The sequence below is a fragment of the Gopherus evgoodei genome, chromosome 7 (assembly GCF_007399415.2).
Source record: "Gopherus evgoodei ecotype Sinaloan lineage chromosome 7, rGopEvg1_v1.p, whole genome shotgun sequence".
In the NCBI taxonomy this organism is placed as follows: Eukaryota; Metazoa; Chordata; order Testudines; family Testudinidae; genus Gopherus; species Gopherus evgoodei.
Window position 1 is genome coordinate 36753745 of NC_044328.1, and position 15259 is coordinate 36769003.

The 15259-nt window shown below is 40.3% G+C and overlaps 1 protein-coding gene across 2 annotated transcripts in view; it reads left to right on the forward strand.

Annotated features, from left to right (window-relative positions):
- Positions 1-15259, forward strand: part of LOC115655515 (putative neutral ceramidase C) — a 58699-nt gene that overhangs the window by 26281 nt on the left and 17159 nt on the right. Inside the window, exons 5-12 of one of the 2 annotated variants that reach the window (XM_030571041.1) lie at positions 1988-2061; positions 2886-3035; positions 4061-4237; positions 5289-5416; positions 6649-6726; positions 9252-9372; positions 11674-11799; positions 12464-12550. In XM_030571041.1, the coding sequence (XP_030426901.1) occupies positions 1988-2061; positions 2886-3035; positions 4061-4237; positions 5289-5416; positions 6649-6726; positions 9252-9372; positions 11674-11799; positions 12464-12550 (941 nt within the window). Of the gene's footprint in view, positions 1-1987; positions 2062-2885; positions 3036-4060; positions 4238-5288; positions 5417-6648; positions 6727-9251; positions 9373-11673; positions 11800-12463; positions 12551-15259 lie in introns of those variants that run through there. The other variant, XM_030571042.1, reaches the window with a different exon arrangement.

Sequence of the window (15259 nt, forward strand, 5' to 3'; positions counted from 1 at the left end):
TGCACATACACATTAGTTTGTACAGTCTAAGTACATAGACATAGGTATTTTTTCTTTTTAGACAATTTATTCTTTCAAGAAAGTAAAATTACATATTAGAAGAAAAGTAACATGAAGATGACCTCCCCCAGCGGGACACCTTTCCAGAAAATGGGACATGAGTGGAGCTCTCACCTTCCAGACTGTTCATAATTTTCTGCATTTCCTTAGCAGCACACATGATGATGTCACTGATTCTCTTCCGCTGAATGCTTATTCCAATTAGTGGACCAAAGAGAATTATGACACAGCTGTCATGGATTTTCATTTATTATGCTCAAATTCACAGTCCTTTCTCCATCCCATCCACACAATTGCCCATGTTGGCTGAAATTTCAAGAGTGTGGACATCAAACCCTTTCCTTTAACAATGCAACTTAAACCTCCATGTACACTGTCTCCCGACCTTGGTGATTCTGAGGGTTTGTCCCTGGGCCTCTAGTTTCTTCCACTTCTGAGAGCCCCTCTAATCACTTGTGTACCCTGGATTGTAGTTACTAGGACCCACTTGGTAACATGAATCCACAGAAGTTACTGCCTGTCTGTCCAAGGTCTTAGAACCTTCCACCCTGTTACAGCCCTGTTCTGTCCAACCTGTTCTAAGTCTCTGTATGAGGCTCCTTTGTATGTAGATGGATAACAACAGAGGGTGAGACTGTGTCCTGCACCTCAAAGCAGCACACTCAGAGTCTAAAGGAAGGATGTGCTACAGTGGTTTTAAGAAGCCTTTGCAGCCTCCTCGTCCTTGATTGCTACAAAGGCTACAAAGGGTTCCAGCATAATTTAAATAGTACTGGGGGCATAAGTTACAGCATCCGTCTTGAACGGCACTGGGGGGCACTGTGTGCCTGAAATCTTTGCAGTACTGTAAACAGTACCCTACCCGGACAACTTACCTCACACCCCCAGCACACTCCTTATTGCAAGTCTTTCAAAGGGCACCTTGGAGGGCAGCCTTATGGCTGTTACCCTCAATATCTGCAGCAAGAACTCTTCTTCTGGCGTGTGTAGGGCCCCTTTGTGCTGCTCCAGCTCTTTTACTGGTGTAGAGGAGCAGGAGTGGGGTGAGGATCTGACTCCAAGTATTAAATGTTAAGATTTGAATAGGCCCAGGGTTTTAATGGTCTGTTTTTTCATCGTTATTTATTACAAGTTTGGTGATTTGTTTTTCTGATTCAAACAACTGTCAGTAGATGTGAAACACTGAGTTCCACTACCTATCTTTGGTTCTTTACAAAACTACCTGGGTTCCCATCCCTTTCTAGTGAGGATGAATACGAAACTGAATAATGTAATCAGCAGAATAACCTCTGAGTTATTTATTTTGATGTTAAATTCAATTCAGTTTTCACTTTCCCCACAGTTTCAGTTTTGATATTCAAAAGAGTTTTGCCCTAACAACAATGCAGAACTGCATCATAGAAGTTGTCGAGGAGAAAGCTGTAAGGTTAGCATATTGAAGAAGCATCACTGAAAAAAAAACTGTCCCATTAAGATTAGTGAGTTGTACTATATACATAGGCATGGAACATATTTTTCAGCAAAAACTGGCAGAAGCTCTATGTGCATGTAATAGTGAACTATGCTGACATGAACAGAATATTGATAGATGTATAGGACTTGTTTCAAAGGTTGGCATACAATGATTGTGAATTTTCTTTAGCCTATAAGTAGGACCATAGGTTGCCTGCCCTGAATGCAGGGATCTGAAATCCCATATATGCCACAGGTAGCTAGTTTTGATATCGGGTTCAATGATGGTAAATCCCACAGCCATTTGGCAACCATAATATAAAGTACTCATCATACACAGCAGTTATAAATAACAGAAAATTTACCTGATAATCCAGTTCCTCCTTTCTCAGTTTTGTGAAAAAAAAAAGTCTGTTCATTTCCGATATGTTCACTGCGTTAGTGTTTTCACTCATATTAACTCAAATCCCTTCAGCTGCAGTTTCTAAAAACTACCGGATTGGTGTTGGTCGAGCTGACTGCACTGGACCAGTTGCAGAAGTCCCTTTGGTATGTATAGGAACTTTATAATAAAGTATCTTAGAAACATATTATCTTAGTATTCTTTCATGTACCAAATCCCATGGCTTGTATAGCACTGCTATACAGGGTGTTTTCTTTCTTTAATGAACAAATAGAACTTTACATTACGTGGGGCATGATCACCTTTTGTTTTCAGTCTGTCAATCTGCATAGAATGAATGTTTCCACAAACTTTTCTCAGAAAATTTGCTTTAGTTGATTTCTGTTTTTGCTGCCCAGATATTTAAATACTAAATCACCAAGTATTAATATTAATCAGTGTTTGCTGGACAAGAAGTAGGACTGATTGGACTTGTAGGCTCTAAGGTTTTACATTGTTTCATTTTTGAGTGCAGGTTTTTTTGGTACATAATTCTACGTTTGTAAGTTCAACTTACATGATAAACAGATTGCACTACAGTACTTGTATTAGGTGAATTGAAAAATACTATATCTTTTGTTTCTTACAGAGCAAATATTTGTAATAAAAATAAATATAAAGTGAGCACTGTATACTTTGTATTCTGTTGTAATTGAAATAATTGTATTTGAAAATTATTTATATATGTAAAAATGTAAAAATATTTAAATAAATGGGATTCTGTTATTGTTTATCAGCGCGATTAATTGCAATTAATTTTTTTAATCACTTGACAGCCCTACTTAATATATAACTTATATCATCCTGTTTTTAATGGTTAGCTGTAATTTGGATCCTGTGATGATTTTGCTTGGAGAAATATATGCAAGTAGAAATATGTATCAATAAATTGGTCAGTGTGGGGTTGGCCTAATGCTATGTTCTGCCGCAGATGGGCTATGCCAATCCAGACCAGCTGGCAGGTGGAATTCTCTCTCGTCTGTATAGTCGAGCTTTCATTGTGGCACAGCCTAATGATTCCAAAAGAGTGGTGTTTGTTAGTGCTGACATAGGCATGGTGTCTCAAAGACTTAGGCTGGAGGTATGTGAATAAAATCAATTGCCTTTTTTGTGTTAGCTTTTTAAAATTATTATTATTAACAATAATAAAAATAATTATTGTCACACTTACCCCAGTCAGGCTTGTAGCCTCATTGTTTTAGATGATGTATAAACATGTAGGAAGAGGCACTCCTTGTCCCAAAGAGCTGACAATCCTTTGATGGGCAAAAGAGGGCTTTTATTATGTTTGGATTAGTAGAAAACTTAGCAACGGCTCATGCCTGATAGTCCCCTGTAATATTTGCTTTCCAGTTCTATTTAGTGGTGCTAACAGGTCTACTGAAATTCTGAAAATTTATTTAGAATAAAAATTTGTAAATCAAAACTGTATCAAATGGTTTTCTGTTCAGAGAACAGAACAGGTGGCTTCTAGACGATGTTTCAGTGCACATTATGCCACCTCAGGTAATTTAATTATGATGAGTTTAGTTTCAGCCAGAAGTTAACATCAAGTATTTTAATCTCACATATGTCCCAGGCACCCAGAACTGGTCGTAGGGATAATGTATGATGGTCATTCTTGTCTGTAGTGGCCAACGTGCAGTGGCACATATCGTTTTCTTGCCTGTAGTGCCTTCTTGGTAGCTGGTGAGATAGTGTGGGGTGAATATCGTCAATTAAATGTTTCCGATTTACATTCTTAGAAGATCAAACTAGTGAGAGTGTCAAGAAAGGGTAAATGGTAGGAAGAAATGGGAATCCTCTAGGTAATTTTCATATGTCTTGTAATAATAAATAAGACTGGCTATAAATAAACCATAGCAGCCTTTTATTGGATTTAACAACTTCAAGGGTTCTTTACCAAGTGGTCAGATACACTTCCAATTACTCAGTGGGGTAGGGGTTAGGAGGATGGATGTGGGAAAGGAGAACTGTGCTATCACCACAAAAATACAAAGAGAAAGAAACCCAGGATTATACATATCTGTTACTGCCTTGATGCAAGGACTGACCTTTCCGGCATGATAGAAAAACACTCTGTAATTACTGTCTCCTTCCTTTTAGGTAATCAAGCAATTGAAGAGTAAATATGGGGAGCTATACAGACAAGACAATGTTATACTGAGTGGCACTCACACCCATTCAGGACCTGGAGGCTATTTCCAATATACTCTCTTTTTGCTAACTAGCAAGGGACTTATCAAACCATCCCTTAATGCCCTTGTAAATGGGATTGTAAAGGTAGGTATTTTCAGTTAAATTTTCTCCCTAAAATGTATGTATAGCAGGGATAACCTTTGTGTTATATTTTTATTTAGTAGTACACCTCTACCCCGCTATAACGCAACCCCATATAACATGGGTTTGCATATAGTGCGGTAGCAGTGGGGCTCCGGAGGCGCTTTGAAGGGTCCGGGGCTCTAGCTGCTGCGGGGAGCCTCGTGCCCTTTAAATCACCACTGGAGCCCTGCCACCGCTACCCCGGGGCTGTGGCAGTGGGGCTCGCCGGCGATTTAAAGGGCCCAGGCTCCGACTGCTGTGGGGAGCCCCAGGCACTTTAAATCACCGCTGGAGCCCTGCCGCTGCTACCCCAGGGCTGCAGCAGTGGGGATCCGCCAGTGATTTAAAGGGTGCGGGGCTCTGGCTACTGCGGGGGTCCCGGGCCCTTTAAATCACTGCTGGACCCCTGCCGCCACTATCCTGGGGCTGCGGCAGTGGGGCTCTGCCAGTGATTTAAAGGGCTTGGGGCTCCCTGTGGCCAGAGCCCTGGGCTCTTTAAATCACCACTGCAGCCTTGCCACCACTACCCTGATATAACAGTTTCACCTATAACATGGTGGGGATTTTTACTGCATTATATCGGGGTAGAGGTGTAGAGGAGTAGCCGAGAACTGTCATGGGGAAATTAGTTTTAGTGTTTCATGACATAATCATCTTATTTGTTAAAATATTTTAGATTTATCGTGATTAACTTGGTCAGATTAGCAAACAAAATGCTGCACTATTTCCTCACGAAGAGATGATTTAATATTACTTAAAATGTTAATTAAGTTTGACTGATATTAGCTGTTTTAATTTCTAAAAGATAACACTACATCAAATGTAAAAAAAGAAAAAAAAAGAAAAGTGCAACAAGCAATAGCCGCAGATCATCTGTTGTAGGTGTAATGATTCATCTTTCCATATCTGGACTTCTAGTAAGGTTCTTAGACACAGAAGACTCAAACTTGCTTTCCATGTGGCACCTCTTCACTGTTACTGCACTGATTTTCCTTGCCTTTCTGCTTTTCAGAGCATTGATATAGCACACGAGAATATGAAAGAAGGAAGACTTTTTATCAATAAAGGTTTGGTAGAAAATAGCCAAATCAACAGAAGTCCTTACTCTTATCTTCAGAATCCAGAGTCTGAAAGAAACAGGTGAGGAAGAATGGGGAAGCTATAGCTCTTAAAAACAAGCATGAATTGTTGGCAAAAAATATTCTGGGGACACAGTGTTGAAGAACTACATTTCTGTATGTTATCAAAGGCAAATCAAATGTGGAAATAGCCCTGACCTGGGAAATCTAGATCCAAACTTCCCCCCACCCAGGGGATGATGGGGTCGGTGAGTTTTTAGCAACAATAAAGTGCAGGAAACTGCAATTTTATGCTGATGGTAGACAACCCACCCAGGTGGCTCGTGCTTCACTTTCTTACCATGCTCCTGAGTACATGTGCTGGTATCTCTGGTATCTTTCTGTGCAGAGGATCTTCTACTCTAGCTAGCCTCATACTGGATTTTTGAAATTAAATAAAGAATTTCAAGGTTAGCATTGTGGTCAGATACACCCTCTTCCGACTGGCAACACTAATATGTTTAAAAGAAACATTTGGGCATAATTACTGGCAGCTGAGAAACTAAACAGAATTACTGGGCCTGATTTTCAGTCACACAAGCCTTCTTTATGCCCCCTGTCAGTGTAAAAAGGCCTTAAATGGGGTAAAATAGCCCCTGAGAATACCCCCAGGGGAGGGCCTTCCTGACTGGGGAAGGGATTCTAAACCAGCACCACTCATAGCCCATGGTGTTTCTAGGACATGGGGTCACACAACACTACACTTTTTCTCTGCTACCCATGGTCCATAGGAAGCCTCAGAATGCAGAGCATAAGTTACAGAGGCTCAGAGCTATTCTAAGGTTGCATTGGGGGCTGCCCCGCTCCCCACACAATTGCCACTGAATATGGGTTGCCCAAAGGGACCTACAAGTCATTTTTGTCACTCCCCAGTCCATTCCTACCCTTAGCGCAGAAAAGCAGTAACTGAGAATCTGGCCTCAGTGTTTCATTTAGAAAACATGTCACTGCTATAAATTCTAATTTTGGTTAGACGGTGACAAAAATGGAAAGCAATATCTACAGTCTTTGTAGAAAGTAAATAGTTTTATATCACAGCAAAATGAGAATTCAGTTTTCTTCAAGGAAGCAGCATATAATACAGAATGTGACTTTGTCACTGAATTCAGCAGTTTTTTACAATAACTCCTTGTAAATATAGCAGTTGGAAACTAATGACCTCAATTCGTTTTCTTGTTTGGCACATAACAGAGTCATTTACAGATTGTGATGTTCGCTGTGGCACTAAAGTGATTTATCTGTTTTGTTGTCCAGGTATTCATCAAACACAGACAAAGAAATGGTGGTACTGAAGATGGTAGATGTAAATGGACAGGAGCTAGGCCTTTTCAGGTACTGAATATGAAAGTAAAATCCACTCCCAAACACTAAAATATAGGCTATGCCCCCAAACATGTCCTATCTATTGATTGCGTTCTTTGTAGTCATCAAAAATGTCCATGTTAACCTTTCTCCTTGAGGGCGTTCATTCAAATCCCTCTTATAGGCCCAGGGCAGTGGGGGCTAAGGTAGCTTTAAGTCACCTTTGCACCCTACCTGCGGCCTGTTTAAGTTACCCAGGCTGCCTTATGGGCTGCAGCACTGTCCAAGATCTCCACAGGTCAGTGTGCTGTAGCCCTGCCTCTGGTGCTCCCCCTACACCAGGGCTTGCGAGGGAGTCCTTGGAAAGCAGCTCTACAGCTGTCTTTCCTCATAGCATCTGCGCCAAGGGACTCCTCCTCTAGCTGGATACAGGGCTTTTAGGATCACCTTATGCTACTCTGACCCTTTTACCTAATGCAAAGGGGCCGGAGCAGGGGGTGAGGATCTTTCTTCTAGTGTCTAGCTCTATAAAATGCCCCATATATCATGTAAAATATGCCATTGTCTCACTAGGGCCCTGACTTCATACGCTGAAATATCATGTAAGATGGAACATGTTGGGTAACTCACTTTCTATTAAGAGATTTGAAGCTGAGTGTTCGGCTGTACAACGTTCAGAAATCAAGGCCAGGCAAACAAATAACAAAACTTGCAATACTTACCCAACTTTTGAACTTGCCCATTTAGCTCAGGGCATGAACAGCTGAGTGGGGTCCAGCTCTGTCACAAGGGACCTGAAGCTTTATTGTGCAAGGAAATTTTTGTACATCTTTTTTCACCCTGCTGCGCACAGTTGTACACTGTATAGGTGAGGGGAAAGGTGTGTTACTTAGGCAGTTTGTAATACGGAAGAAGCCTTGTTATTTTGCAAGACTTTGTATGCATTCATATCACGTATCACAAAGTGACATGAAACATCTCCTTGCATTAACCATCACGCCGCAGATGTATTAATAAACATTGCTAATTTACAAAGTATACCTCTTTACTACGTGAGACTGGTGGCAATTGCTGAGCCTAAAGCTGAAAAAACGATTTGCTTCACAAACTCCTCTTTTATAATTCTCATAACTTTTCAAACCTTTCACCTTTTGAGTTGAACATTTCCATGCTTGGTCCTTGCTTTTTCTTTCTTTGTGTGAGCAAAATTGCTTCAACCATTTTTAAGTGACAAATGGGGACAACGTGCACTTTCCCACTGTGACCATGGACCATGTGACCAAGAGTTGGCATGTATACAGAGCTTACTGGGTGACCAGTATGTGCTTTTAACTTTGTTGGGGGAAACTGAAGCTAACAAAATTATGAATATATGAAAATGCAGAAGTATGTGCAGTTAGACATTCAAAGATGCAGTGAGCATATGACCACAGGTAGTGAAATACACAAGAAGGCATTAGCTTTTAAGCAAGGGGAAGCTGATTTGCTCTGGGGAAAGAGGATGGCAAGCTGTGTCAACGAATGGCACATGGAGCTTTAAGCTTCCATGGGAAAACATTGGAAGTTGTTTCATGTACAATCAAAATAGTGCAATATACATGTCAGCTGTGCACTTAGGGTCTGATCCAAAGTCCATTGGGGTCAATGGAAAGAATACCATGGACTGCAGTGGGCTTTGAATGAGACCTTTAGCCTGCCATTCTATTCTTTGGTGTGCTGACATCTGTTACAGAACAGGGAGCTTAATTTTTTACACCTCTATTTTTTCCCATAAAAAAAGAGAGAGAAATAAAATGCAAAAAAAACTACTAAATTAATTATGTATGTCTAATTTCACAAAAGTCAGGAAAGACAGAAGTTCAAGATGAAGCAACAAACTTAATTTTGCCTCCTTGTTGGTATGTTTTAGAACAGTCATGTTACTGTGTGTGAGTGTAGCCCACAAACCTGGGACCTTGGAAGCTTAGTACATGAGCCTCTACTGCATGAGCTAAAAGTCACATAGCTCTCAGCTAAGGCTGTAACAGACTCATTAATTTCCAGGTGGTCTTGCTGCCACTAGAGGGGACAGAGCACCACACCCAGAAGGAATGTGGTTTACATGAGCACAGGTTAATTTAGTTATTAGTATATCAAACCTAGTAAGAAATGATATTGGGTTATGTCCTCAGTAGCCTGCAGCTTGGGGACTGGGGCCACACAACGCCCTGATCCTCAAGCCATCAGGCACTGATCTGTTCCTGAGAAGCAACTCACAGCAGCCTCAAGCTGGGCCAGCTGCAGTGGTCCCTAAGGTCTCATGAATTTGGAGTAGTCTTTGGCAGTAGGGAAAGAATGGACTTTTCCAAGCTTTAGAGCATATCAGCTGGCTGTAGCTAAAGGTAGATTTTGATCAGATGTCTGAATTCAAGTGGAAGCTGAGAGACATTTGCTGATCTAGCTCCAAATGGCTAACATTGGCTCTTTTCCCCCAGAGGAAAGATACAAGCAGGTCAGCTATAACTAATATTAGTGAATGTGTTTCCTATAATATTTGTTTTCTGATTGTTTATTAGCTGGTTTGCAATTCATCCAGTCAATATGAACAACACAAACCTTCTCGTAAATAGTGACAACGTGGGCTATGCATCCTACCTGTTTGAACAAGAGAAGAACAAAGGACTGCTTCCTGGAGAGGTTGGACTATGTTGTGGCTATCCTGAGGAGTGGAGGATAAAACAAAAATAAAAAAGGACTAATGAAATGTCTTTTATGGATAGACACAATCTCATTTAAACAGTGAGCATAGACTGCAGGACAAATACTGCAGATGCACAGAAAAGACGTATCATACATTTTACCATCTACTTTTTCCAATTATAGAAAAGAGAAATTACAAGGCAACTGCTGACTATTTCTTCCCAAAATAGCAATTGACAACATTTATTTAGATTTCAAGGGACATTGTTGATCTGTTAAGATCCAAAATTTGATCTAGATTAAAAAAAGAACCAATTTTCTAGTGACATTTGGTTCTATAGGAACTACTCACATGCATAAAATTGAGCACACAGGTAAGTGTTTGTAGGATTGGGGCTTTGGTCAATTTCACTTTATCATCAGTTTCTACGCAGTTCTGCTTTCTGGTTTTCGTAGATTCTTGGAATTCTGCAGTATTTGGAATTCAAACAATGTAGGACCATATTATTTCTTTGAAAAGACAAGGTTTTAATTGAAATGTAAATGCATATTTAAAATAGAAGTGGGTGAACCTCATGAAGTACAAGTGTGTTCAGAGCCCTTTGGAACTATTTTAAAAGTTTTTTTTCTAGTAGGTGAACAATCTTAAAAAGCAAACCTGATAGAAGTGGTGCCCTATTTCTACCCAGCATAGAATATGAGTTCACTTCTTTTCCTTTAGAATTTTTCTGTTCGATTACATTTTCCCCTCTCACAATTGAAAAGCAAGCTTAATACCCATTAGATAGAGGCCAACTTTCAAACTAAAGATGTTTGAATGAGTTGGAAATTGGACAAAAAAAGTTTGCTCATACTTACATGAAAGCATTTCTTTTGATGTTAGATTTTATAAAAATGTTTATTAAACCCAAGACCCCAGTTTTGCTGCCAAGGTTTCAATGCTATTCTTACTTGAACTAGCTAGACCAAAGCAACTTTGGATGTGTCTACATGTGCTGCAGCCATACCTCTGACTGCAATGTAGACATACCCTAAATTGACGTTATGGATGGTGAGATATGCCATCCGTAAGGGCTTATCAGAAAAGTTAAGATGAATCAACTAAAGCTGTGAAGTTAAAGCACATTAAAAACTGTGTGGATGCTCTTATTCTAAAGTAAAGTGACCTTGAATGAAAGCGTCCACATAAAGTTTTAATGCACTTTAACTTATGCACGTTAACATCACAATTTTAGTTAATTCATCCTAACTAAGAGGTGAATACTGTATGTGATGATTTAGTGTTACATTGGATAAGTGTGTAATCTGTCCTTGATCACCCATTGAATTTGCTACCTTTAATGCTAACTTCTGCTGTCAGTTTCTGTGCTCAATGGCTCACACAAATCATCAGAACAGAGAATGTTCTAAACTAATCATCGGCTAAATCTGTTAGTAGAAATCATAGTGAAAAACAAGAGGTAGAATGGGAAAGTCAAGCAAAAATAACAGCAAGGATTGCTAGAATTTAATATCTATAAATAAGAATTTGAAACTGGGGGAAAGGAGGGTTACTGAATTGAGAGAGGATGGAAGGGATGTAATTTATTTTATGTAATGAAAAGAGATAAAACAAGAGCAAAGGGCAGAGTGTCTTTATTCCTTGCCCAGTCACAGATTCACTACATGACATTGGGCTAAGTCACTTAATCACTTATGCCTCAGTTTCCCCATCTGTAAAATGGGAATAGCAATACTTAATTACCTCTAAATTGCTGAGAGGTGTGAAAGATTAATGTAACATGCTTTGAGATGCTCAGGCAAAAGAGAGAGATAAATTCAAGGTAATTTGAAATATTTAAAAAATCCTTACTGCAAAAAACATAAGGCCTACATTTTCAAAAGTAATGGTTTTTAGGCGCTGAAGATTTCGAATGCCCAACTTGAGGCACTGAGTTAGGGGGCTAGGTGCTCAGCATGTCCTGAGAATCAGGTTCCTTTAACTTAAGTCAAGTTGGGCACCCAAAAATTCAGTCATCCAGAGCTCCTAGTGAAGTTTTCAAAAGTGACCAATGTCCCATCACTACCAACTATATATGATATCAGTGATGATATGATTTTGCACATGTTGTCTGAAGTCCTGGGGGGAATTTACATAAGCAGTTTGTTATATAGGCAGTTCATGTTTATTTCACATCTTCGAATTGCATGATGGGATTTTTTTTTATTGAAACACCAGTATATATCTGATGTCCACAGGGTGATGGCAATCAGTGCAAGAGACAGAAAAAGCTATAACACTTTATTTTCTTTTGGCAGGGATCCTTTGTAGCAGCCTTTGCATCATCCAATCTGGGAGATGTATCACCCAATATCAAAGGCCCACACTGCATAAACACAGGAGAATCATGTGATAACCCCCACAGTTACTGTCCAGTAGGTGGGGTAGGTATATATTATTTTATCTACATTTCAAGTTTTAAGGTAGATTTTAAGTATGTAATTGCAAATATAGGACTAGATTGTGGTCCGTCCGGCTGTAAAAGTATATAAGGTACTGCTATAGTCTCCTGTACTGGTTACCCATATAGGCAGCCTCCTCAGGGCTGCCACTAACTCTTACTTTGCAGTGTTATTAGCATGCTGGGAGATGTATCCTGTGCTATGGGTAAAGTGCTGATTTCAGGGAAACTGGGGGGCAGATTATGACTTTCAATATGCACCTGGACTGTAATACAAAGTCTCTGGAAAGTTTGGGTATAGCATAAAACAATATAATAATACAGTAAATAGCAAAGGATACTGTACGGAGGGCAAAATCCTCCATTCCTGAACTTACTGCAAGTTGCCACAGAAATTCCAGTCTTCCATGAAATTCAGCACTGGTGTGCTCAGAAACCACAGGTCTTGCCACAGAATTTAGTCCTAGTTTATAAAATAGTGCCTGGGGCATGGTTTAATTTGTGTATTAAAAGAAAAGAGTTTTTCATGAAAGCGATGACAATGATTTGTGCCTTCATTCACAGTACAATAAAAGCTTTATATTGCTAGAAGGATGTCTTATCCATTTACATTTGTTTAATTATTTGCTTTAAAAAATCCGTAACAGGCTAAAATGTGCATGGCTGCAGGTCCTGGCAGTGATATGATTAACAGTTCAAAAATTATAGGACAAAACCTCTATTTGAAGGCAAAGGTAAGTTAAACTGGACTCTTTTTACTTGTGTATTGAAATGCAATGATTGGAAATGCTAGTAAACATTTTCTTTTTGACAAGCGAGTTTCTGAAATTTATTTTTGCTAGAGATATTCTCAAAACATGGGTCAAGATTGTAGGCCTAAAGCTGTGCACTTAGATCCATATTTATGTACCTAAGTAAAAGTTGTCTGAATTTCAGAGCAGTTACACTTCTATTTAGGTGCCTAATTTTAGGCACCAACATTTGAAAGTGCCTCTGTGTTCCTCACTGTACATTTCTGTAAAATGTGGATGATACCTCCCTACCCCACGGAGAAGGTGTGACAGTTAAGTAGCTAATGTTTGTAAAGAGCTATCTAGGTCCCAAAACTCACAAGTACCCATGACCCTTTCATGTAGCCCTTCAGTGTCTTGGGTTCCCCAGAACCCCAGCTTATCTGGAATATCAGTCCTGGCAAAACTCTTCCAAAATCTAATAACTGGACACATATGTCATCACAAGTATCTGGGATTTACTTCTGCCACAGCAGGCTAGGGAATAGAACCAAAAGGTTCACCTTTCCCCACACTTTACATAAATTATTATTATTATTATTGTTATAATCAGCTAGTAGAGGCAAACCTTTTTCTACAGGAATGGCATTATTTATTTGTTTGTTTGTTGATTGCATTGTGGTAACTGTGACCTAGGAACCTCTTGATGCCAACATGCAGAGGACACAGGGTTACACAGAGTTTTGCAAGTATCCCCAGCGTCAGAAATCTGCATAATAATTCACTAAAGAGTAGCAAGAGGTAGTAGCCCACTAGTCATCACAATCACTGCAAAAGGTATGAATACATAATATGTTCTTGAGGCTGGTAACCAAGAGTACCAGACCTCAGGGATGTTCTTTTCAGGCAAATGGTAACAGATGCTTATCTCCCTGTCTGATAATTGTGCAGTGGGGATTGTTCACTTCACAAGGCATGCAAATTTGCATACTGAGCCTGAGGCTAATCAGGAGATTACAATAGTGACAGGAGAGGAAAGCCACAGGAAAAAACAACCAGCAGGGGACATCTTATTTATGAATAAAGACAGTGGATTGATCTGCTATATCTAAGGGTACCAAGAGACACCCAGAATCCCTAACCTAGGAGACAAGTTGACAGTGTTTCTTGTCTCATGAAAAAGGAATCACAGCCTGCTTGGCTGGAAAGCACTGTTGAGTGATACTTTATTAGACATGAGAGTAACTTGTTAATTAAGCCTAGGATCTAGAATGCATGTTATGGTATTATTTTGTATGTAACCATTTGTTTCCAACACTTGTTATCACGTCAATCTCTATACTTTGTGAAATAAACTTGTACTAGTTTTCACTATAAACTTATCTAAGTGCTGTCTATTACGTGGAACAGAGATCTGAGGTGTAACTGGTAAGCTGGGGCATACTTCCTCTGGGAGCAGCTGATCTGTGAATACTGTGAGTGCCCACTGAAACAGGAGCTAGACATTCCAGGGAGATGCTCCAAGGGCTCAGAGGTTGGAGAATGCCTATTCATAACCTGTAATGAGTGAGTGGGGGCTGTGTAGGCCTAGAGGGGAGTGTGGGGGTTGCCTCTAGCCAGGGGAATCTGAGCGGTGACTCCTAGCTGGCACAAACAAAGCTTCCTCATGCTAAGGGCAGGTGGTACCAAGATGTCTCACAGTCCTGAGTGCTCCTGGGAAGCATCACAGTAATGTTCAACGGCCAGAGGCAGTACTTCCATTGGGCGACCCTAGGCGATCACCTAGGGCACCAGGATTCGGGGAGCGGCATTTTGTGCTCTCCCCATGGGGTGCGCGGGAGCTTCAGGTTCCGCTCCTGTTGCGCTGCTGAAGAACGGCCTCCGCCGACATGCCACAGTAAACAGCGGCAGGCAATTGAGCTACCGCCGACATTTTGGCAACGGCTGCCGCTGTTGCCTACAGCATTTTGGCGGAGGGTCTTTCTTCGGTGCTACAACAGGAGCAGAACTGGAAACTCCCATGCGCCCGGTGGCGAATGCGCAAAATGCCACCTTCCCCCACCCCCCTGAATTCTGCCTAGGGCGCCAGAAACCCTGGCGCCACTCCTGTCAATGGCCCAGTTAAGATAGAGACCTCACCATGATGCTAGATGGTGGGAGTGGTATAAGAACGAATATACAATAGAATATGTAGGCTAGAACTATGTTGTGCACTCTAATATGTCAGAACACAATAAATATAGGCTTTCTCCACCTCATAGCTAGACATGCCTAAAAATGCTTTTCTTTCCTCAAAGAGCTAACCTGAAATGGATCCTCCTTTATCCATGCTATCTATTTTAATGTTTGTCAAGGGCAGCAGAGGAGGAAGTCATTGCGCTCGGAGATTTCAGTGTCAGCAGCTTGCAGGAGCTGGAACAGATTCAGTAAATTAATGACAACAGCAGACTTGATTATAGCAGTTTTCTTTTTAATTGCCATTTTGAGTGTTTGCAGTAGAATTGCTCTAAAATGACAGTGATTTGTAGGTTAGCGGATATTTGAGTCTAATTGTACATTAGGGACTTGTATGTGTAACTAATTTAGAGAGAAATGATATTTGCCATATATGACCATTGTGGGTGGTGGCACTATTGGATTTCAATATATACATACCATAGTAAAATGATACTTCACACTGTTACATGAAATGTTACCAAATCTGTGTAACTT